The sequence below is a fragment of the Fulvia fulva genome, chromosome 3, assembly GCF_020509005.1.
Source record: "Fulvia fulva chromosome 3, complete sequence".
In the NCBI taxonomy this organism is placed as follows: domain Eukaryota; kingdom Fungi; phylum Ascomycota; class Dothideomycetes; order Mycosphaerellales; family Mycosphaerellaceae; genus Fulvia; species Fulvia fulva.
In genome coordinates this window covers 117,294-137,417 of record NC_063014.1, presented here as the reverse complement: position 1 = coordinate 137,417, position 20,124 = coordinate 117,294, and the positions used below count along the sequence as shown (strand labels likewise).

Here is a 20,124-nt window from a genome sequence, read left to right as displayed (position 1 = left end):
AGGGGTGAGTGTGTGCGACTGTGCGAAGACAGCTAGATATCGCGCATGCTGTTGTGTAACTGGATTTCCAATGCTACCTCGCTTGCCTCGCTCTTGCTTGGATCTCCTTATCCAGACCTATCACTCCTTCCATGACATTATCCTTCGCATCCATAACGACTCGAGGCCCAACATATCCTCTGCTCCTCTTCCAGAAATACCCAATAACCAGCAAAGACGTGATACCTGCGAACATGACGCTCGTCCAATTCATCAGCTGCGGATCTGTCACCGGGTTTGTGTAAGGGAACATGTAAATGACATTGAACACAATGATGTAAGCACATGCGATTCCCATCACAACGTAGCCGAGTGCGCCCTTCATGTAGAATGGTCCTGGCTTGACGTACTTCCTGCCTGTCAGCAGATGCGGCAGAATGGCAGTGGCGTACGAGATCGTTGTGAAGAGCGAGAAGCACGCGACAAAGGCGTTGAAGGCTGTGGCTGAGCCGATGTAGATCAGACCGAGCACAGTGGCGGCGCAACAGCAGATGATCTGTGCATTGAACGGGTTCCGCCAGCGTGTTGAAACCTCCCCTACGAAGTTTGGGAAGGGCGTAGCATTGTCTCGTCCGAGAACCCATAGCATTCTGCCAGCAGTAACCCATGCACCGGGGATCGTGATAAGAATGTCGAAGAAGTAGAGTACCAGGAGCGCCATCGTGCCTGCGTTGGATCGTGTTGCTTGCTGGAACATGGCTGCCAACGGGAGGGACGTAATATTGCTTGCAAAGACGTCGTCCAACGATGTTACACCGTATAGCACCGCAGTGTAAAATATAAAAGCAGTACTGAAGGCGGCAAGCAATTGCGCAGCAATGCCCTTGGGAATGTTGACTCGCGGCTTTGGGATCTCTTCGCACAGGTGGCATGCTGCGTCGGTTGTTCCCACAGTGTAAGCACCATTCAGCATTCCCATGGCAAAGACCAGGCCATTGCTTGACCAGCCCGTCAAGTTCTGGAAGTCGCCCCAAACAAACGAGTTGCTGGCATAGCCGTACCCAGTCTGACTAGGCATGATTGCAACAGTCAACGTGCAAACCACAAACAATGTGAGACAAGCAACGCCAGACACATTGGCGAACTGTGCTATCCTCTTCTGCCCAAAGCACACTATCGCGTTGTCGATCCAGATGATTTCAAGGTAGCACATGAAAATATGCCATCTCTGCGGCACGTAGGCTGGATGATAAACACTCCACATCGCCACCACAGCATTCGCTGCGAACAGCGAATTGGACGCACAACCAAAAATCCAGGCGATGCAATTCCACCAGCCTGCGAACCACGAACAAACGCGGCCATACTTTGGTCCTGGAGTTACAGATGCCCAGTGGTATACATTCGCGCTGCTCGGGATTGCTGAGGAAAGTTCTGCTAGACTGGTGCCAATGAAGCAGTAGAAGAATGTCGCCACGATGAGTCCATGCATCACACCCGGACCGCCGCCGTTGTAGAGCGCGAGCACGATTGAACCAGCTCCAGCAGCCCAAGCATTGTCGCTAATCAAGGCGAGCGAGCAGATTGACCAGATACCCCAGCTGCGGTCAATCTCCTGGACATGGCCAGATGCATTGACCAGTCCGTTGATGTCCAGACTGCTGTTTCCAGGACTGCGTTCGTCAATGTGAGGTTGCGCCTTCTCATCCTTTTCCAGCTCCATGGTGTGAAAGATGATGTCGGTGGTGCAGAGGAGTACAGCTGTCCAAGAAGAGAGGTGAGATTACAGGAAAGAGTCTAGACGTACATACCTCCTACCATTTCCTGCAAGCAATCCTCACGAGTGCGTTGCCATGCCGATCCGAAAGATGGGGACACTAAGCTAATGCATTAGTTGACATGCCAAGTCAGAGCTGAAGATAAAGGTGCAGGCCGTGGGCGAGAGACGCAGATGTTGATAGGGTGGGTATGCCGCCTCGTGGCCTATCGGTGGTGGAACAATTTCAGAACGGGAAGGTCGAGACTTGGGCGCATGAGGCGAGCTGCAGGGCGAGACGGGGAGGGCCATCGCCGGAAGCTAGTGAGGTACTAAAGGGGAGTGTGGCTGCTTGCTTCATGTCTCGACTGCGGGCGGCTTTGGATGACAGGAAGATGTTGTTGATGGAATGGCGAGAATCGTCTTCGAACTGTGAAACCACCTGTACCTCGTCGACTGGGCTGACTCTTCTGCCGAGGAATTGGCCGGTGGACTTCATGTCAAGACCTCCCCCTTCCTTTTATTACCTTGTCACAATCAATATCAATCAATCGATTACTGACGCGCAGCACCATGTCTGATGTTAGTAGCACGAAATTTTGGCCTGTGTCAATCGAATGCTGACAACATGATTAGGTAGAGAGTCCCAGTCTGATCGGCCAGCTGCTGCGGACAGTAGGCGGCTGGACAACACCTAACGGCAAGGGGCTGTAGTCTGTGCGGCATTGCTGCTGCTACGATATGCGAAGATGTAAGTATTACATTGTCTTACCCATGTCGTAGTATGTTCCGTGCAATGACTTTCAGTGACTCTTGTGCAGTACGTTGAGTCCCTCTCAACCGAACCGCATACATACTGATAAACTCCTTAGGGGTTGAGCGGCGTCGCGACAGCCTTCGCAGCCAACGTACGCATCGGTCCAGTTGGTGCCGTCGCATTCGCCATCGGCTCTTCAGTAGGCTCGGTCATGGCCAGTATCTATGGCTGACAATCCTCACTCCGGCATGCTCTTGTAGCATTCGACAACCACCCGGACCTAATGGTCGTGTACATAATCCGTAGCTTCCGGCTCATGGGCCTTGAGCGTGTTAAGCTCGACTCACCTGAAAGTATACAGGAGTGCCGCAGCAGAATCATGCGGGAATTGCAGTACAAGTGCATGCTTGTTGCAGCTCACTGAACAGCACAGCCTCTGATCCATGTAAGTTGAGTATATATGCATGATCTGCAGAGTGATGATATTGATTCTTTGATACAGGAAATCGAAGCAAGAAAAGACGCCAAGCTAATCGCAGAACTGGTCGGAGATGAATAAGAATCATGTGCATCGTGTAATGGCATTGATCATGGCCGAGTCGACACAGGTTCGATGTCCAACTGAAAAGCAAATGCCGTGTACGAATTTGAATTTCCAGGCAACAGAATAACCAGCAAAAAGTCGCCGATGATATATGTAGGTCCATCGTATCCTGATACAGACATGCATGAAAGTGCCGAGCTTAAGCTGTTAAGCAGCCGTGGCTACCGATCACGCGTGGGGAATGCGGTGATTTTGAGATAGGCGAGAGAAAAGGCCCACGGTTGGCCCCTCAAGCAACGCGCGGCATTGGAATCATTCCACCATAAATTCGGAAAGTCAATGCAATACAGAGCACGAGAGATATGCATGGCGCCCCTCTACACTAGCGATCGCTTAGCAATCGACAGCACGACATCATCCCATTCCAGAACCACATCAAACCCTCTCAAAGCCCATCCGGCGGCCCATACTCAATCTGTCTCCTCACATGCCAATGATACACCTGCGGACTCCCAAACGGCCTCTCCGCAGCAAAATGAAATTCAACCCGTCTCTTCGCATCCTCCCCTCGTCGCAAAACCCCATTCGTTCCCTTCGTCCCGCACAGTGATGGGAACTTCGGCTTCCCGTCCCCCTCGCTGCTGAAGTATAGCAATCGTGATCCTTCGAACAGATCGTCGACGAGGATCCAGTCGTAGCCCTGCGGACCCTCTGCGATGAAGGCGAAGAGGGAGCGCCATGTGCCGGTGATTAGGTGGAGGTTTTCGAGGCGGAGTTTGCGGAGGGGGGAGCGGGTGATGGATCTTAGGAGGTCCTGGGAATGGAGGTGGAACCCGCGGAGACGGAGCGCTGTCAAGGTGGAGAAGGTAGTGGTTTCGAGGATGCGGGTGAAGAGTTTGGGGTTGTGGGTTTCGACGGGTGGGGAGTCGAGGTTGTAGAAGTGGAGGTCTAGGGTTTCGAGGTTGGGGGAGAGGGCTAGGAGGTTTGAGAGGCCGGTGAAGTTGTCCTCGTCGTCGGCTTCTGCTTTCATGATGGTAGGGTCTCGGGGTGTTTGCGCTTTGTAGGTGCGGAAGGATGGGAAGACGGGTCGTTCGAATTCGAGGATTTGTTCTTCGGTTTTGGGAATGTCTCGGTTTGAGATGCCGATGGAGAAGGTGGTCATCTTTCCCAGAACGGAATTCAGGGACTCGTTGGTGGTGTCGATAGGGGAAAGCTCGTTGGCAGCCACGGCGCACCGGTGTACTTCACTGAAGGCATCGAGCTCGTCGACAGCCAGACCACTATTCGAGAGCGCAGAAAGAGTCGTTCGTAGCGTTTCTGCCGCCTTCTGCCAGATCAGCTTGTAACTACCGCCTTCAAGCGGATCGATCTCGGTTACTGCGTCGTCTCGGAATACTTTGATAAGCGTCCTCAACTTCCTCAGAGGACTCCACCCGTTCGCCTTCAAGTTCTCGAAGGTCTGAGCGAGAAGTTCCACATCTCTGCCATCGTTATGAAGCTGCTCAGCGCTATGCTTCGCCTCGTTCAGGGTGTCGAGGTCTTTCTGCACTTTCACCAGCTCATCGGCTCCGCATCGCTCCTCCGTGGACATGGTCATCGGACCATTCCGTTTAGTGACGGTCCTGGTTTTGGTCGTCAAGATATTCTCGAGTTGCACGGGGTTGTACACTAGTCCGACGAGATCCAGCTCTTCTACCAGGCAACCAAGCATCCCGGGTCGTGTGTTGGCCGCGAAGGACAAGAGTGACTGCTCATTCAAACGAACACTCTCAGTCCGGAAGAAAGACTTGAAGCGGTCTTGAGTTGTCTTTTCCTTCATCAGTCGGCTTGCGCAGCGGAGGCTGCAGATGTCCTTGAGCTCCAGAGTCATTACTATACTCTCGGTGATCTCATTCGGGCAGCCTTCGAGGCATGATGAGGAGGCGGTAGTGGCGACCATGTTGGGCAGCAGTCCGGTCTGCGGCAAAGATAGACAAGAGAAAGTAGAAGGAGCAGCAACAAAGGGCGAGCTTGCCTGGTTCTATATGTTAGTAGAACAAGAGGGCGGCTCCATACCTGAGGCATCCTTGCATGGCTGCCTGGAGCACATATCGATAAGATGAAACGTGGTATTTGCAACGAGTCTCAGAGGATCGTACATGACATCTCTCGCATTACTCTGACTTTGCTGATCGACCCAGACCGTGTGACTTCAGCTCTTCCAGAGCTTCTGGAAGACCTCGGTGGCGTGACGGCTGCTGTGATGCTTCTTGGACCTCTTGTACAAACCTTTTCTTCTCAAACTGCCACCACAGTCCCCATCCGAGGAGTGTGACGATTGTCAGTGGGATGGTGACTACCCAGTAGATCCAGAAGGACCTCGAGACTGAGCCAGTATTTCCAGCTCCCCAGTCAAACATGCTGATGCTAAAAAGTGTCTGCGAGGATGAGCGATGTTCTTGCATGCGGGACTGCCGCAAACTTACTGCTATGAATGTCCCAGGTAAGTACGCAGCTGTGATCAAGGCGATGATCTTCATAGATGTGCTGTCTCTGCCTGCGGCTGCTGCGAGTCTTGCACTCGTCTGTCCATCGTCTTGAGCGACCGATGTATAGAGCTTATTGAAGGTCAGTGTCCTGCGCTTCATCCTCGGCGCCAACTAAGAGATACCCACAATGTTTAGCTGTAAATCCATCCTGGCTTTGGAGGTCTGACACGATTCAAGGCACCCTTGAGCATAGTTTCGCATATAATCCAGTGCTTCGTAGAATGGCTGCGGCGCTATGCCATGGCACTCTCGCAGCTTGCGACTCTTACCAAGCAGCCGAAGTAGAAAGTCGATGCATTCTATGTCCCATTCTGGCGAACGTCGAGTAAACATAATCCAAGTTGTCAAATCGTTGATGTCGGCAGTCAGTCTTTTAGCATTATTGCGATGCATTTGGTCATCCACGAACAAGCTCGGCACATTGGCTCCACCTCGCATGAACGATCGACCTGCTTTGGTAACGCCGATAGCTGACTCCAGCTGGACAACACGCTCCGATATGTGTTCTTTGATGTAAGCGCTCACACGCAGGATGTGCCGCGACAGGAACAGTGAGGGCAGCAGAAGAGGGTGAGATAGTGATTCCTGAGCCTGCCTCATTTGCCGGACTAGGTTCCATAACGGCTCCGGTGCTTTTGTGTCATTGGCTTTGTACTGATCGATGCCAAAGGCGAAGCCAACGTTGAGAGCCGTCGTCGTTCGAGTGGCGAAGTTGTGCGAGACTGCAAGACCTCCAATAGAGAATTCCCACTTCTGTGGCGATCGGAATACCAGGCCTGGAACAAGTCAGGACCAAGTTGTGTAGACTGTGGTGCCACCTTGGAAGCCCACGGAAGGAGCCCAGCCTCGGTCGAACATCAGAAGCTGACGCAACCTCAGAACTTGACGAAGAGTCCGGACTCATTAGGCGTTCTCCCAAAATGGTGCTAGATCGACGTACCGAGTCTCTGACAGTCATCGAAAGCGCTGCCAACGGGCTCGGTGTGAGCCGAGTAAGTGCCGGGCGCCATTCGGAAAGATGCAAACGTGCAGGGCGGAAGGTTGAGTGCACCCAACACATTAGCAGTCAACAGCTGCTCAGGTATGTTGGCGCGGAAACTGGAACGTGGCTGGGCGAAGAGGATCCTGAGTTCGCTTTCAAGGCTACCATCTTGGTGTGGAGATGCAGATACTGCGAATTGATTCTTTCTCCAGGCCCAGTCTACCAGGTCGTTTGGGGCAAGATGCTTCGCGGAATAACGATATTCGAGGGAGCCATCGAGCTGTGCAGATGAGTGCTCAGTCTCTTGTCGATATCACGGGTTGAGGTTACCTTCTTGAAAGTGGCAGCCTCAACGTAGGCAAAGAAGCTCTCTCGAGCAGTCTCGGGGTGCCTATGCCGAGCATCGCTAAAGGCACTTAGCATTGTTGCACTGTCTGTGAAATATCATGATGAAGAAGGACAGGTGTTGGTCTGCGGCTGAAGAGGAAGCGGGAATTTGGCTTGCAGCTAGATGCAGCTCTTGGCTGCAGATCCAATGGCTTCCAGCCAGACTGCTCACGACGTTTCTTTGATGCCATTACGATATCGCTTTGATATACTGCTACTGTTGTTACTCCTTGACATCGTGATGAGCACATCCAGTGTCCTAGTGGCCTCGGCCCTTGAGCCGCCCAGTGCCACATCATCTCGTACTGTCGCTCTGGGGTGCTTGAGGCTTGAGGCTTGATGCTATTGATGGATATGATGGCTGCTGTCGTAATAGCATGGACCTCGATGAGATGTTGATGAAGCAAGTCTTCGGGAGTGAGATGAAGTCTGGTCGGCGCTAATTGGATCCTTGTCGCGGTTCGGATGTATCCGCCGAGCTTGGACAAGGGGTCATGAGAGTGACTGCCTTCACACCGTCACCTCATTCCTTTTCCGCACTACAAACACCTTGATGTCGGTGCAAGACACACAAACTTCGCCATCGACTCTGGACAGACAGCACGTCTCCCACGACTAAGATTTGACCTCGCTTTTCTCACCATGTCAGCAGCACCGTAGAACAGCTGTCCGCACATGGTCGTCACTCCTAGGAAGCTCCACAAATATCGCAGAGACGACCTTGGGGATATGGAGGTCATGTCGATAGCCGATCACGAGCGAGCCCAGCAGCAACAGCTGGACCGCATGATGGACTCGGCCGTTGACCAGCTCGAAGCTCTTACTGACCCCACCATATCACGAACAGGCATGAAGCAGTTGATGCTGAGATCTGGCGAGACAAAGTTGGATGACAAATTGCCATTCCACTTTGACTTCGAGCCGCCCACCACCAGCCGGACCTGGCCTGGGCTCAAATACGGCCTTCATTCGCTCCACAAGCGCTTGCAGAAGCCGATGAAACCGAGGCCATCTTCGGTCAGAAAGCACTCGCGGCATGATGATTCACGGCAGATCATACGACCTAAGAAGGTACCGTCAACCAAGAAGATGAAGCAACAGACCGACTTGCCCTCAGTCATGCGTTCAGTCGCTTCGAGAAACCCTCCTCTCCATCTTCTTGGTCTGCCGGCGGAGATCAGGAACTCGATATGGAGTCTTCTCGCTGTGCGTGATGGCCCAATCGAAGCTCAGCTGCGGCAGATTCAACCGTGCAGAAGACTGAGCAAACTTCGTGGCAGAGTAATCCGCAAGTTTCCGCAGAAGCCCGCGGTCGCTGGTGTCAGCCATCAGGTACGAAGGGAAGTCCTGTCGATCTTCTACGGTGCAAATCAATTCATCTTCGAGAAGAATGCCTGCAAGCTGTTCGAGGACTACAGCATCACGAATCCGATCATGATGCAAAAGTGGAGCCCGCCAACTGACATCGCAAACTTCATGAGCCACGTGGACATCAAATTCCATGCTTTTCCGAAGCGAAGCCTTGATCCATTGTCGATCGTGTTCGAGCTGAGGAAGGTCCGAGATGGGAAGGCGACGATCAAAGTGGTGTTAGAGAAGGGTAAGAAGAAGAAAGCGGCCCAGGCTGATCAGCTCTGCCTCTGCGAGGAACTGGATGTGGTCGGTATGGTACAGTCTGAGCTCGACAAGGATCTGATGCATGTGGCTATGAGTCTGGTCAAGAAGCGGAATGAGACGTCATTCAGCAGTCCGGCGTTGCCCATGCTGAGCAAGAACGACAAACGCTATCAACAGCGGGAGACTTGCACAAGGTGTGAGAAGCCGACTTTGGAGATTGTTTACAGTGGGACGTGAGCGGCGTCGAGGCTACGAGGTAATGGTGGGAATGCGATGGGATATAAGACATGCTGAGTATGGCTGACACGGATCTGTATGGTAGATAGTATGTTTGATGGATGCGGCCAACTTGCCGCCTTAACTTGCACTATGACGGGATCCCGCCTTTCTCGGTACTTTCACAGGTTCGACACCTCTGTCGTGAGTGTCACAAGGCTACAAGAACACTGCCCTCCGCGACCTCACCTGCACTCTGCTGGAATGAACTCAAGCTTGTACCGCCCGTGTGCCCCGACTTAGTTTGTGAAGGCTTCCTATGGCAACTATACCTCCCTTTCCTCCCAAATGTCAGCTTATGATGGTGCATTCGTAGTCGAAGGCTGTGACCAAACAAAAGAAATCCACCCGTGGGGCGGCCTTGGTATACGTAGCGATTCAACGACCCATCCAGAACATCCCAACCTGTCCGTCAACGACCCTAGAGTACAACATTAAAACGAAAGGCCTGTCCCCATGGACAGATCTCTTGCAGATGGGGCATTTGCAGTATTCAAATCAAGACTTGGAAGTCGTTAGCGCGTGGCATGCCAATCCCTATAGTATCGCGGCATATGATATTGATGCCACTCTGCCGTCCGCGGTATCGACAGAGTTGGTATAAAAAGTAGACCGTTCGATGCAGAACAGCAAAAAGGATGGGCCTGACCGGGATTCGAACCCGGGCTAACGAACCGTAAGTAGAGTGTAAGAAGTTGGATAGAGATTAGCTTACGCCTGTCACAAACGAGCAATACAGCATTGCTGGGGCAAATCCCGAAGCGACAATCACTGCTGGAAGTCAGATATCGCAGCTACAGCTTATAGGGCGGTCCGACTGACTACCACTAGACCATCAGGCCTCTGCTATTCGTTGCAGAACGATGTGAAGCCGTGAAGGCTATTTATAATATGTATGCTCACGCCGGGCTCAAGCATATGGTATGCCGAGAATGAACACGGAAGATGCTCAAAGCTTTTCTTTGCGGCTCTTCCATACTTCGTATACATCACCGCTGCCGATTACGATGGCCGCTGGCTCGTTCAAGTCTGCAGCATGATCAGTCGTGCCGGATGTGAAAGTGGAGGAATTTCACGCAATTGCCCACCAAGTGCGGAGCAATTCCGCGTCAGCCCGACCAAGGAATTTCCCAGTAGATGGCAACTTCTCTTTGTGCAACGACAACATCCAGAATCGTCGGCATGTGAAGAGCACACGGACTATGAGCCGCGTGTGCATGTCGAGCAAGAGTGAGACAGCCTCAAGGATAGCAGCATTGCGGAGAGAGACGTTGTAACATCGACTACTCTCCCTTCTAAATGAGTCTAGTACTCGGGCCGTTCTGCTTGACAATCATGCATCTAGTTCTAACCATCAACTCGAGATAACACGGGGTATCTCTGCTGCTTCGACACTGACCATCACCAGAGTGCCTCGACTCTGCACCAAGTGAGATAACAATACACCAAACCGCGAATGCCTTCTGCGTGACGGAGACCGTCTCACGCTTCGGCGAAAGTGGAGCCGATGGCATTCGCATATGGTTGAGCAGGTTTGCGAGCATATCCCAAAGACTCCAACCTCACCTCATCAGCCATGTCTCAAGCAAACTCCATTGACTACTTTGCCATCCGCAACACCATCGCAACATATTGCATTGCTTTGGACACGAAAGATTTTCAGCTGCTGCGTCAAGTCTTCGTCGAAGATGTCGATGCGAAGTATCCTTTCGGCGGACAGATCAGAGGCGTGCAGAATGTCGCCAATGCTATTCAGAAGAGGTTTGGAGTCTGAACGGAGTGTTTGAATGATGTGCTGATGAGATGTGAAGATTGGCACCGATTACGTCTCAGCATGCTTTGACGACGCAGACGATTGAGATTGCTGAAGATGGCAAGAATGCTAAGGCTACGACGTACTTTACTGGCATACATTTTGGTCAGGGAAAGTGGAAGGGTCAGCAGGTGACTGCTTGGGGCAAGTACAATGATACGCTTGTCCTTACCGACGACAAAGATGGCCTGCCTGGTGCTTCTGGCAAGTGGTTGATCAGTAAGCGAGAGGTTGAGTTCATGGGTCGTATGGGTGAGGAGGGTGTTATGGATGGAGAGGATGGCTAAGTCAATAAATACTTCAGAGAAGCTGACTATAGTATCTTCATTTCCTGTCGTACACCGCAGGCATGCGATCGCCATTCAACAGCTCGACTGTTCGCTCCAAACCAGCTATTCAGCCCAGTCACATCTAACGATACTCCTCCTCCACATCTACCAACCCAAACGGCCCATTCTCCAACAACTTCTCCAGCTTCTCCGTCTCCATGATCATAGTCGCCAAGATCGTCGCCGGCTCCGAGTCCGACACATTGGCACTGACCTTGTGCTTACAAGTCGGAGACTCATAGAAGCTGCCATTCGTCTCGAAGATCTCAATCGGCTCGTCATTCATCTTGTTGAACACCTTTCCCGCGAGGACCACGACCGAGACTGAAGCGCCATGGTGACTATGTGGTGGTGTGTCGCCTCCGGGTGGGAAGTCGACTCTCAGTCCGAGGATGCTCTTGCCCGGTGTGTTCTGGAGCTTGTGCTTGTACAGGATCTCGAGACCTGGGAGTGGGGCACTGGTGGCTGGTAGGTCAGCTATTGTAGTACATCGATGAGCAGAGCGGCGCTCACTTCTTGTTGTAGCCGCCATAGGTTGGCTTGGCAGATGAAGACATTGTCGATCTCGAGGGCAGGGAGTTGCTTGGTGTTGTGTTTCTGGCTATCTGATGAGCTTGACCTGGACCGATGGAGAAGTGACTTGACGCTCACGAAGCAGCAACACTTTATACCTCCGGATGTACGACGTCTGCTCAGCCAAGTGCTACCACCGTCGACCCCTCTTGCCCTCTTAGGCAATAGATTCGCCATGCTCGGCCTTCAGTCTGCCATACCTCAAGTTCCGCATTTGAACGATGCCGGGTCAGCTTTTGTTGCAACCAGTCTAAACACATTGAGGATTCGATGCAGTATGCTATTCTGATGTCGTGCAACCACGCCGATCAGTGACCGAACATGGGAGGAGCTGCCTGCAAGAGCCATCAACGAGACGATAGGCTGCATCCTCGGGGCATGAGCAAGCCCGGTGTGACGACTGTGCTGTCAAACCCCATTCGTATACCAGTAAGTCGGCAAGTGTGGTTGCCACATGCTCTTTGCGTTGCAGGACAAGGCCAATGCATGGTTGGAAAATGGCATCTTAAACTTTCGCCCGGCGAAGGATCGGGGTCCCTGCTCAGGTACAGACGCGTCTGTCTGCGTCTTCGCGTCTTCGTCTCTACGCCAACTTGCTGACTGCAGAAATTGAGCATCATGTCGAACAGAAGTCAGGTAGTGGCTGACCGTCCCGTCGATGGCGTGACTGAGACTGGACAACAAGATGCAGTCCGCCGAACCGACCTCGACCCTCAAAGCCGTGAAAACATCTTCCTCTTCTGGCCAAACATGATCGGTAAGTATAGCGGATCTGTCACATGCTCCCAGCGGCACTGATGCTCACTTACAGGTTACATCCGCGTCATTCTCGCTGTTTGGTCCCTCTACTACATGCCACTGCACCCACGGCGTTGCAGCATCTTATACTCTGTGAGCTGCCTTCTAGATGCGCTCGATGGATATGCAGCACGCATCTTCAATCAGTCGACACGCTTTGGTGCTGTGCTGGACATGGTAACGGACCGCTGCACGACGTCTTGTCTTCTGGTCTTCTTGGCGATCGCGCAACCGGCCTATGCACCCATCTATCAAGGCTTGATTAGCTTGGACTTTGCGAGCCACTATATGCATATGTATGCTACGTTGGCGATGGGTGGTGAGGGTCAGAGTCATAAGAGTGTCTCGACTAGTAGGAGTCGGATTATGAACTTTTACTACAAGAAGGTAAGTCTTTCCTTAACTCCTAGAACCACATGGGTTGACATTTCATTCAGTGGGTCCTCTTCACCTGCTGCGCCGGGAACGAGCTCTTCTTCATAGGTCTATACCTATTGTGTTTCTCCTCGTCTACCACGACGTTCTATTTGCTTTCGAGCAACGGACCACCCAAGCCAGCAAGCTTACCTGCTTCGCCATTCTCAGCAGCTGCAATGGAGATTGCAAGAGCGAACAAGATCAATGACACTGTGCCTTGGATCCTGACTCTGGGAAGTGCACCAATCATGGTCTTCAAGCAGTGCATCAATGTACTGCAACTAGTGAAGGCGAGTCAGTGGTTGGCGGAAGGAGATCGTCGACAGCGTAAAGCGGTGGAGATTGCAAAGACCAGGTGAAAAGCCCACACCATGCATTGTATCGTCTGCCCTCGTTGGGATAGATCTGTTGCGGATCACACTTCGCGTTTCTCGGATCCTCCTTCGGACTTCTGGTATCGGCTGTCACGGGTACGACGGCTAGATGCTGCTGAACAAGGAATTTGGTAACCTTGGCCATGCATGCAGCTTTCTTCTGTTGTGTAACGAGGTTCTGCAGACTGTGTACAGAGAGCTACGACGCTTGCGAGCTCCGATTCAGCAACCTCACAGGCTAGCGCTGTTCCCGAGCATGCAAGAGTATGCTTGGCATGCCATCGATGCCATAGCTGGCATTGATGAGCGATACTCCTGCATCAAGACCACGCCGTAGCTCGAGGATTCGATCAGAGGAACGTCATACAGCTTCGGACTTGGTTGCTTGGCTGCAGTCATAAGATGTGCAGGCCCGCTGTTCAAGTCAACTATCGGGAAAAGGCAGTAGACATGGCGTCCTACACTTCACTTTTGGTCCTGTTGAGCACCGTCGTCTGCCAGGCGCTCGCCCTCGTTCCCTTCGATACCTGGTCCCACGCCCGAATCCAACTCCAAGATACCTCCATCTACTTTCGCTACTCGCCCTCCGGCAAACCTCCCCTTCTCCTCATCCATGGCTTCCCCCAGCACAGTCCAACCTGGGCAACCATCGGTCCCATCCTTGCCGAACAGTACACTGTAATTGCTCCCGATAACCGCGGAAGCGGCGAGTCCGCCCTCGCCATCAGCGATGACTACACTGCACCAGCCGCAGCAGAAGATCACCTCGCCATCTTGAACTTCCTGAATATATCCAGTGCATACGTCGTCGCCCATGACAAAGGAGCTGGAGTCGCTACGGCGTTGGCCTTTGAACATTCTAAAGTTGTGGAGAAGTTGGTATTGATCGAGTATGCACTTCCAGGAGGTGGGTATTACACGACCTGCGCGACCTCGAACCAGCTCTATCGCGACTGGCAACTTGCTTTCTTCGCTGTTCCGGATGCCGCTGCGTACTTCATCCAGGGTCGGGAGAAGGAGATGTTGACGTGGTACCTTTACCATGGGTCGTACAGTGGTAATGCCGCGATTAGCAACGATCTGCTTGAGACTTATACCAGAGCGATTTCGAAGCCCGGATTCTTGAGGGCTGGGTTGCAGTACTTTGGTGCGGCGTTCTGGGAGGTAGGGTATTGGGCGAGGACGGTGGAGGCCAAAGGGAAGTTGCAGATGCCGACGCTGGCGATGGGTGGGGAGGCGAGTTTTGGGGCTGTGATAAGGGAGGCGTGGGAAGGTCCGTATGTGGAGGGGTTGGAGACTGATGTGATCCCCAAGGCTGGGCATTGGATGGTGAGTCTTCGTGTTGCGATATATGTTGAGATGTGCTCTGACCAGGACTTTTGTAGGGCGAGGAGAACCCGGTCTGGACTGCGAACAGGGTGTTGTGGTTTCTTGGCAATGCGTCCACTGTTCCAAGCGTGGACTTGTCGTGGCTGGAAGATACGATCACCATATTCGGCAACTTCGAGGGAGCCACGCTGACTCCTGGCACCAATGGTACAGTGTGAGCGCACCGCATGATGTGCCTCAAACGTCCAGCGCCACGCCCAAATCCAGTCTTGGAGTCAAAGTAAAGCTCATGGTGGACACTTTCGAAAGTGACCGGGATGGGCAGGATGAGTAGCGTTCTGAGATGCCCTTCAATCGATCATGACTGGTTCCGGATGGCCGAGATCAAGCATGCTCAAATCGCTCGCACGTAGCATGGCGACATCGACTATTCTGTATCGGTCGTGTTGCAAGGCACGGCGCATGAAGATACCGTACTGCGTGCCCGAGCCTGCCGCGTCCACGGGAACGAATAAGCAGTCATCTGACTGCAACTTCAGCTTAGAGTCCCACAATATCCGATCTACTGTGTGTAAAGTTCCACTGGAATCCACGACCTCCAACTCCCCGCCATAGGTATTGCGCGCGAGGTCAATGTTCGTGATCGTGCCAGCAAAGATCATGGAACACAACAGTCCTGCTTCGTCTACCCTATGAACAGGAATGTTGTCGGACTCCGCCGTCGTGTAGATTCTCTTACGGAGGTTGAATGTCCAGGAAGGAGCGTTCAATGGCGGTAATTCAGAATCCAGAGTCGTTAAGCCCAATTGATGGAGTACGATCGCGAGATGACCTTTGCGGAGCAGCCATATTGTAAACTTTATGCACACTTGTGTAAAATTGAGGCTATAATCCACTGGCAGCTCGACTTCTGCCGAAGGAACCAGGCTAACAAGAGCAAAGAGTTTGTCGCGATCATCCAGACAACGCAAGTGACTGTATATCCGGAGCAGGTGTATCAGCAGTGACTCTGGCAGTCGTTGCTTTTGGCCTAAAGCTGGCACCGTGACACAGTCAGGAAAGTTGAACATATTGCGATGCAACATATCCGTTTGAATTTGGTGCAGTAGGTCCTCGCCAGAAGAACGGTCTGACTCATTGGGTCTTGATGCATAGCGTCTGGATACTCCTGCGAATGAGTACCAAGTCGCGGAAGCGTCTCGGAAGTGTTGAAGATCCAAGATACAGTGACCCCATCTCATTACAACAGCACCTGGCCTCGCATGGTACAGCTCCCACAGGGCTGCGATGATTTTCGAGAGGCTCATCCAATGCTGCCACATTGTCAAGTCCCTCGGTACCAGTGTTGAAAACAACATGTCAGATCTTCCGGCGCACCAGTTGAGCGATCCAGCGAGAGCGCGCATGGCGACTATGATTCCGGTTGAGCAGCGATCTAAGGAGGATAGTCGATCTTCTATGTCAAAGTTTCCACGAATGGGGCTCCTGGTCTGGCCGGATAGAACTTGGCTTGCGTCGTCATCACAGAACAGCGACAGGTCCCATTCTGCACCGGCCATGACATCGAACAGAGATGCGGCGTCCTCATCGTCTTGCTCCGTTGTGCCTTCGCCCAACCAAACCACAACTGCTGCTGCTTCGCTGAATATGGAAGGCATGAATCGGACTTGGGCGTTGCGTTCCGGTATGTCTTGCTGATTGATACAAACAGCATCGATCCACATGCGCACAGGCGTTGTCTTCTCCCGGATGCGCAGCAGTCCCTGATAGAGGTTTCGTGTAATTGGCAGGCGTTGATTGGATATGTAGAGCTCTTCGCATAAGCTGGCATCGCCGTCTTCATTCATGCCCCAAGTATATGAGAGCGCTGTGTAATTGGACGACGCATCCAAGGTTACCGTCTCGATCGTGCAGTCAATGCGCGGCCGTTTGGCGGCATTTGGGAGGATGGTCAAGACACGTATGTGCTTTCCTTCAGGAAGCGGAGTGTACTGATAAGTGCCCATTTTGAGGAATGCTGATTTGGGGTTGTCCGTACGCGTAGCACTTTGCAAGCGCCTTGACATAGACCGCTGTCGAAGAGGTGTAGAATCTGAGCTGCAGACCAAAAGGATTCGGGGTGTGAAGAAGGTGAAGGCGCTGCTGTTAGTCTTCAGCTTGACCGGTCGAGCATGATGTGACACGACATGAAGCTGCACGCGTCCAATCACAATCAGCCCACCACAACACTGCCGCACGCAATCCAATCAGGTCCAGACGCCTCAATCGGACGGGGCTGAAGTACAAAACCTCTCGTATTTCATGGTGTACAGGGTATCATGCCTATCATCACAGTACCTCGAGCTCTATCCACCGCCCTGCGCCCTCGCCCTGCGCCCGCCATCATCACCTCTTACTCTTCTTGCCACTCTTCTCCCCCAGCCTCTCCGCCTCCTTTTGAACCTCCGCCAACTCTCCTTCACCAGCCTTTCTCTTCTTCCCCGTCTTAACACTAACAGTCGTCCCACTAGCCTTCTCGCCCTTCTTCTTCACTGCCTGCTCTGCCGCCTCCCAGTCCGCGCCACCGTTTTGGTAGGCGTACTTCTCCAACGGCAGGGAGTCGATCATAGCTCGATTCCGCTTGCGTTCTTCTTCATCAAACTCGTCTGCGCCTTCGCGTAGGTCAGCGGCTAAGGCAGCGCCAGCGTCGGTGTCGATGCCGTTGGAGTGAGTTTCATCGGGTGCGGTGCCGGGTTGGATGGCGGGCATGCTCTTTTCTATGGCGCCTTCTTCCAGTTGACGGAAGTGCGTGCTGACTTTGCGGATGACTTTGACGAACATGGCGAGGAGTTGGGAGACGTTTAGGTTCAGCTCCTTCTCCAGGTCTTCGATGACTTTGCGCTGAAGGCCGATGGCGCAAAGAAGAGCTTTCTGTACACCACTCAGCTGAATGCCGTTGTCATCACGCATACGGCCGGTGAAGTAGAGCTGTGCTATGCTCGGCATGAGGTCAAGGATAACGTGATAGTCGAGCATGTTGTTGGCGTAGGAGTCGAGACGCTTGAGGTCGAAGGGTGTGAATTGGATGTCGAGGTCCTGCTTCTTCATGCCTGAGACTTTGTCGGAGTCGTCGAGAAGGGCGATGCCCTTGTTGGCTGATTCGTCAAGCGCAAGAGCTTGTACTGCGCCGAAGGAGCGGAACTGATAGCTGAGCAGGGACAGGAAGCGCTTGTGGAAGTCTTTTGCGTATGCACCGAGCCAGCTGGGGTCACTTGCACCCGTTTCAAGCGTTCGGAGCATGACACAAGAGTGCTCACCAGTCAATTCGTTGGCAGTCTGTCGCAGGTAGACAGGCACGAACCCTGATCGCTTCCAGAACTTGTGCAGGTCTGAAGTCAAGCCGTACGAGACACCGAGGTAGTCGAGAGCTGCAGGCTTCCGTTGAGAAAGACGAGCAAAGAGTGGCGGCATTGCTCTGATGTCGCGAACCTTGATGTTGTCGGTCTGCAGTGAACTTTGCTCCAGCTCGGCGTCTGTGACCCTCACCATCTCTGCTTCGTGAGCCGCTGTGACATCCTCCGACTCAGACAAATTAACGTGCTTCCCTTCGTAGAACTCGGTCAGAAGCTGCATAGCCCGCGAGCCATAGCCCATGCCACTGTAGTCGGGGTTGGTGGCTATTCGTACGACACGTGCTCCACTGAGTCCAGCAAAGTCTGAATCCTGAAATTGTTGAGACACCAGCCAAGGAATCAGATCGCCTCCTGCTCTTTGTCCTCTCGAAAGACTGTTCAACACACTTTCACGGCTGATCTGTCCTTCTAGTGCCACCTGTAGCACACAGAGAATCTCAGGAAGCTGATTTGCGTCGTCTGATGTAGGCGGTACTAGAACAAATAGTTGATGGGCCGGTGCATCTGACATGAGCTGCAAATCGTTTGGAGTGTTCTTGTAATGCGATGCGACGTATAGTGCCATCATCTTTTGCAGGAACTTCTCACTAACCTGATGGAAGGAGAAGAGGGTGTCTCGATTGACTTGCAACAGCTCGCATTGCGAAGGATGAGGTGTGCCATGGATGTTGTTCTTCTGTGGTAGCGTTGCATCCAGGCACAGCAGCTTGTTCAGCCACTTCTCGACGCCGTCGCCCTGCGCATATCGAATTGGCTCCTGGAGTGTGATCTCTCGTAACGATCTTGACGACCGTGGAGCGTAATCGTTTCCACCCTTTGAAGCATTCGAGCGATCTGCTACTTTCTCGTCCGGCTTTGGTCGCGATGGACCTCTCGACTGTTCTCGAAGCTGTTGCATGAGCTTGAGCGATAGTGATCGTCCAGTGCCTTCGTAACCGTTGATAGTCGATGCCATGAACACTAAATAGGGCCCCATCAGCTTTCGTACCAGAGGCAGAGGTATCGCTGCTGCTTCGTCGATGACTAGCAGCTCTGCTTGACCAAGAGTGTATGCATCCTGAGGCTGAATGTATTGGATCGTTTGTCGGTGTTGTCTGTGCACGTTGACACGTACGATAGCCTTGTTGAAGTCGGGGTTCGTGGATTGGATAATGGTGTAGTCGGAGTGATCGAGGTATCCTAGCGCATCGAAGCCCTTGAACACGAATTCGAATAGTGTCTTCAAGTTTTCCGGCGAAGGTGATGTGATGAAGATGTTGCTGTAGCCATGCGCGATCGCTGCTGCTATCGCGACACCAAGAGCTGCCGACTTTCCTCGTCCACGGCCTGCTGTTAGCGTGACTGTACTTGCGAGCGTCTTCTCTGCGATGGCTTCAACAAATGTGAGCAGCGCTTTCGCTTGATCAACGGTCTTGGCCAGCTTCACCAGATCTCCTACCGGCTTTGTGTCCTCCAAGTCTTGCTTGATGGTCTCGAGTTCTCTTCGCGACACTGCCTTCTCTCCTTCCTCCGCCTCCTCAATTGGCTTCTCCACCACGTTCTTGCCACCGCTGATCGGCAACACATTCATCTCGTCGTCCACAACCAGACAGCTGTCGCAGCTTCCCAGACTCAGCAAGAAGCGCTCGTTGAATCTCGCCACAACATCGTCATGCGCTTCTGTACGATATCTCGAGTGAATGTCCATGCTCATTGTGTAAAGCTGCTTCAAGCTCGTCATCCCCTTCAGCAACAAGATCACGAGACCTCCTCCTTCCACCGTCTCCACCGTCCTCGCCAGCAGATTTGGCGTCAAAGCTTCAAAGTCCTGCAGGATGCACATTCCGTATGTGTTACCCAGAATCTTCTCCGTCTCTTTGTAGTAGACATATCTGATATTCTGTGTGCTGACGAACAGCTCAAAGGGGTCCTCCGTGTCTGCATCTCGGACTCCTCGCTTCACCTCTTTCTTGATCTTCTTTTCCCGCTTCTTGCGATGCGACGTGAAGCCTAGCAGCTTGTTCTTGTACGCCCACAGTACTGACTTGTTGAGCTTGATGTCGAGGTTGAGGAGGATATGATAGAGGTTTACGATGACGTCCTTCTGCCTGTCCCCTACTATCACGAAGAATGATCGCTTCTTCTCGTTCATGCCATTGCGAATCAGCGCGGGGATGCGCGCATCGATCGCCTTCTTTGGCATGATGGCGGCCAGTCGGACTGTGCGCCTCGACTTCTGCCACCTTCTACCGCTACAGTATCGCCGTTGGCTAGGTGATTGTTTTGTAGCTCTG

General features: G+C 52.7%; 11 protein-coding genes across 11 annotated transcripts; 5 read left to right on the top strand and 6 right to left on the bottom strand.

The window, feature by feature from the left end:
- Positions 1–73: 73 nt before the first annotated feature.
- Positions 74–1,702, bottom strand: CLAFUR5_07801 (Choline transport protein; the record flags this gene model as incomplete). Its single annotated transcript, XM_047906949.1, has 1 exon — positions 74–1,702. The coding sequence occupies one exon, from the start codon at positions 1,700–1,702 to the stop codon at positions 74–76; it is 1,629 nt and encodes a 542-aa protein (XP_047759991.1).
- Positions 1,703–2,308: 606 nt separating this feature from the next.
- CLAFUR5_07800 (uncharacterized protein) lies at positions 2,309–2,724 on the top strand (the record flags this gene model as incomplete). Its single annotated transcript, XM_047906948.1, has 4 exons — positions 2,309–2,317; positions 2,372–2,448; positions 2,519–2,555; positions 2,608–2,724. The coding sequence occupies 4 exons, from the start codon at positions 2,309–2,311 to the stop codon at positions 2,722–2,724; spliced, it is 240 nt and encodes a 79-aa protein (XP_047759663.1).
- A 757-nt stretch (positions 2,725–3,481) lies between these two features.
- On the bottom strand, positions 3,482–4,975 carry CLAFUR5_07799 (uncharacterized protein; the record flags this gene model as incomplete). Its single annotated transcript, XM_047906947.1, has 1 exon — positions 3,482–4,975. The coding sequence occupies one exon, from the start codon at positions 4,973–4,975 to the stop codon at positions 3,482–3,484; it is 1,494 nt and encodes a 497-aa protein (XP_047759746.1).
- A 214-nt stretch (positions 4,976–5,189) lies between these two features.
- On the bottom strand, positions 5,190–6,969 carry CLAFUR5_07798 (Notoamide biosynthesis cluster protein; the record flags this gene model as incomplete). The annotated part of the gene is made up of 5 exons (XM_047906946.1): positions 5,190–5,453; positions 5,502–5,633; positions 5,691–6,340; positions 6,505–6,826; positions 6,877–6,969. The coding sequence occupies 5 exons, from the start codon at positions 6,967–6,969 to the stop codon at positions 5,190–5,192; spliced, it is 1,461 nt and encodes a 486-aa protein (XP_047759747.1).
- Positions 6,970–7,608: 639 nt separating this feature from the next.
- Positions 7,609–8,787, top strand: CLAFUR5_07797 (uncharacterized protein; the record flags this gene model as incomplete). Its single annotated transcript, XM_047906945.1, has 1 exon — positions 7,609–8,787. One exon carries the CDS (start codon positions 7,609–7,611, stop codon positions 8,785–8,787), a length of 1,179 nt encoding a protein of 392 aa, XP_047759354.1.
- Positions 8,788–10,402: 1,615 nt separating this feature from the next.
- On the top strand, positions 10,403–10,926 carry CLAFUR5_07796 (uncharacterized protein; the record flags this gene model as incomplete). Its single annotated transcript, XM_047906944.1, has 2 exons — positions 10,403–10,587; positions 10,638–10,926. 2 exons carry the CDS (start codon positions 10,403–10,405, stop codon positions 10,924–10,926), a joined length of 474 nt encoding a protein of 157 aa, XP_047759144.1.
- Positions 10,927–11,050: 124 nt separating this feature from the next.
- On the bottom strand, positions 11,051–11,525 carry CLAFUR5_07795 (uncharacterized protein; the record flags this gene model as incomplete). The annotated part of the gene is made up of 2 exons (XM_047906943.1): positions 11,051–11,426; positions 11,482–11,525. 2 exons carry the CDS (start codon positions 11,523–11,525, stop codon positions 11,051–11,053), a joined length of 420 nt encoding a protein of 139 aa, XP_047759136.1.
- Positions 11,526–12,159: 634 nt separating this feature from the next.
- Positions 12,160–13,115, top strand: CLAFUR5_07794 (CDP-diacylglycerol--inositol 3-phosphatidyltransferase; the record flags this gene model as incomplete). Its single annotated transcript, XM_047906942.1, has 3 exons — positions 12,160–12,298; positions 12,353–12,726; positions 12,777–13,115. 3 exons carry the CDS (start codon positions 12,160–12,162, stop codon positions 13,113–13,115), a joined length of 852 nt encoding a protein of 283 aa, XP_047759372.1.
- Positions 13,116–13,532: 417 nt separating this feature from the next.
- Positions 13,533–14,677, top strand: CLAFUR5_07793 (Soluble epoxide hydrolase; the record flags this gene model as incomplete). The annotated part of the gene is made up of 2 exons (XM_047906941.1): positions 13,533–14,459; positions 14,516–14,677. 2 exons carry the CDS (start codon positions 13,533–13,535, stop codon positions 14,675–14,677), a joined length of 1,089 nt encoding a protein of 362 aa, XP_047759327.1.
- A 132-nt stretch (positions 14,678–14,809) lies between these two features.
- On the bottom strand, positions 14,810–16,465 carry CLAFUR5_07792 (Heterokaryon incompatibility protein 6, OR allele; the record flags this gene model as incomplete). The annotated part of the gene is made up of 1 exon (XM_047906940.1): positions 14,810–16,465. The coding sequence occupies one exon, from the start codon at positions 16,463–16,465 to the stop codon at positions 14,810–14,812; it is 1,656 nt and encodes a 551-aa protein (XP_047759329.1).
- A 379-nt stretch (positions 16,466–16,844) lies between these two features.
- On the bottom strand, positions 16,845–20,033 carry CLAFUR5_07791 (RNA cytidine acetyltransferase; the record flags this gene model as incomplete). The annotated part of the gene is made up of 1 exon (XM_047906939.1): positions 16,845–20,033. The coding sequence occupies one exon, from the start codon at positions 20,031–20,033 to the stop codon at positions 16,845–16,847; it is 3,189 nt and encodes a 1,062-aa protein (XP_047759139.1).
- Between the last annotated feature and the right edge of the window lie 91 nt (positions 20,034–20,124).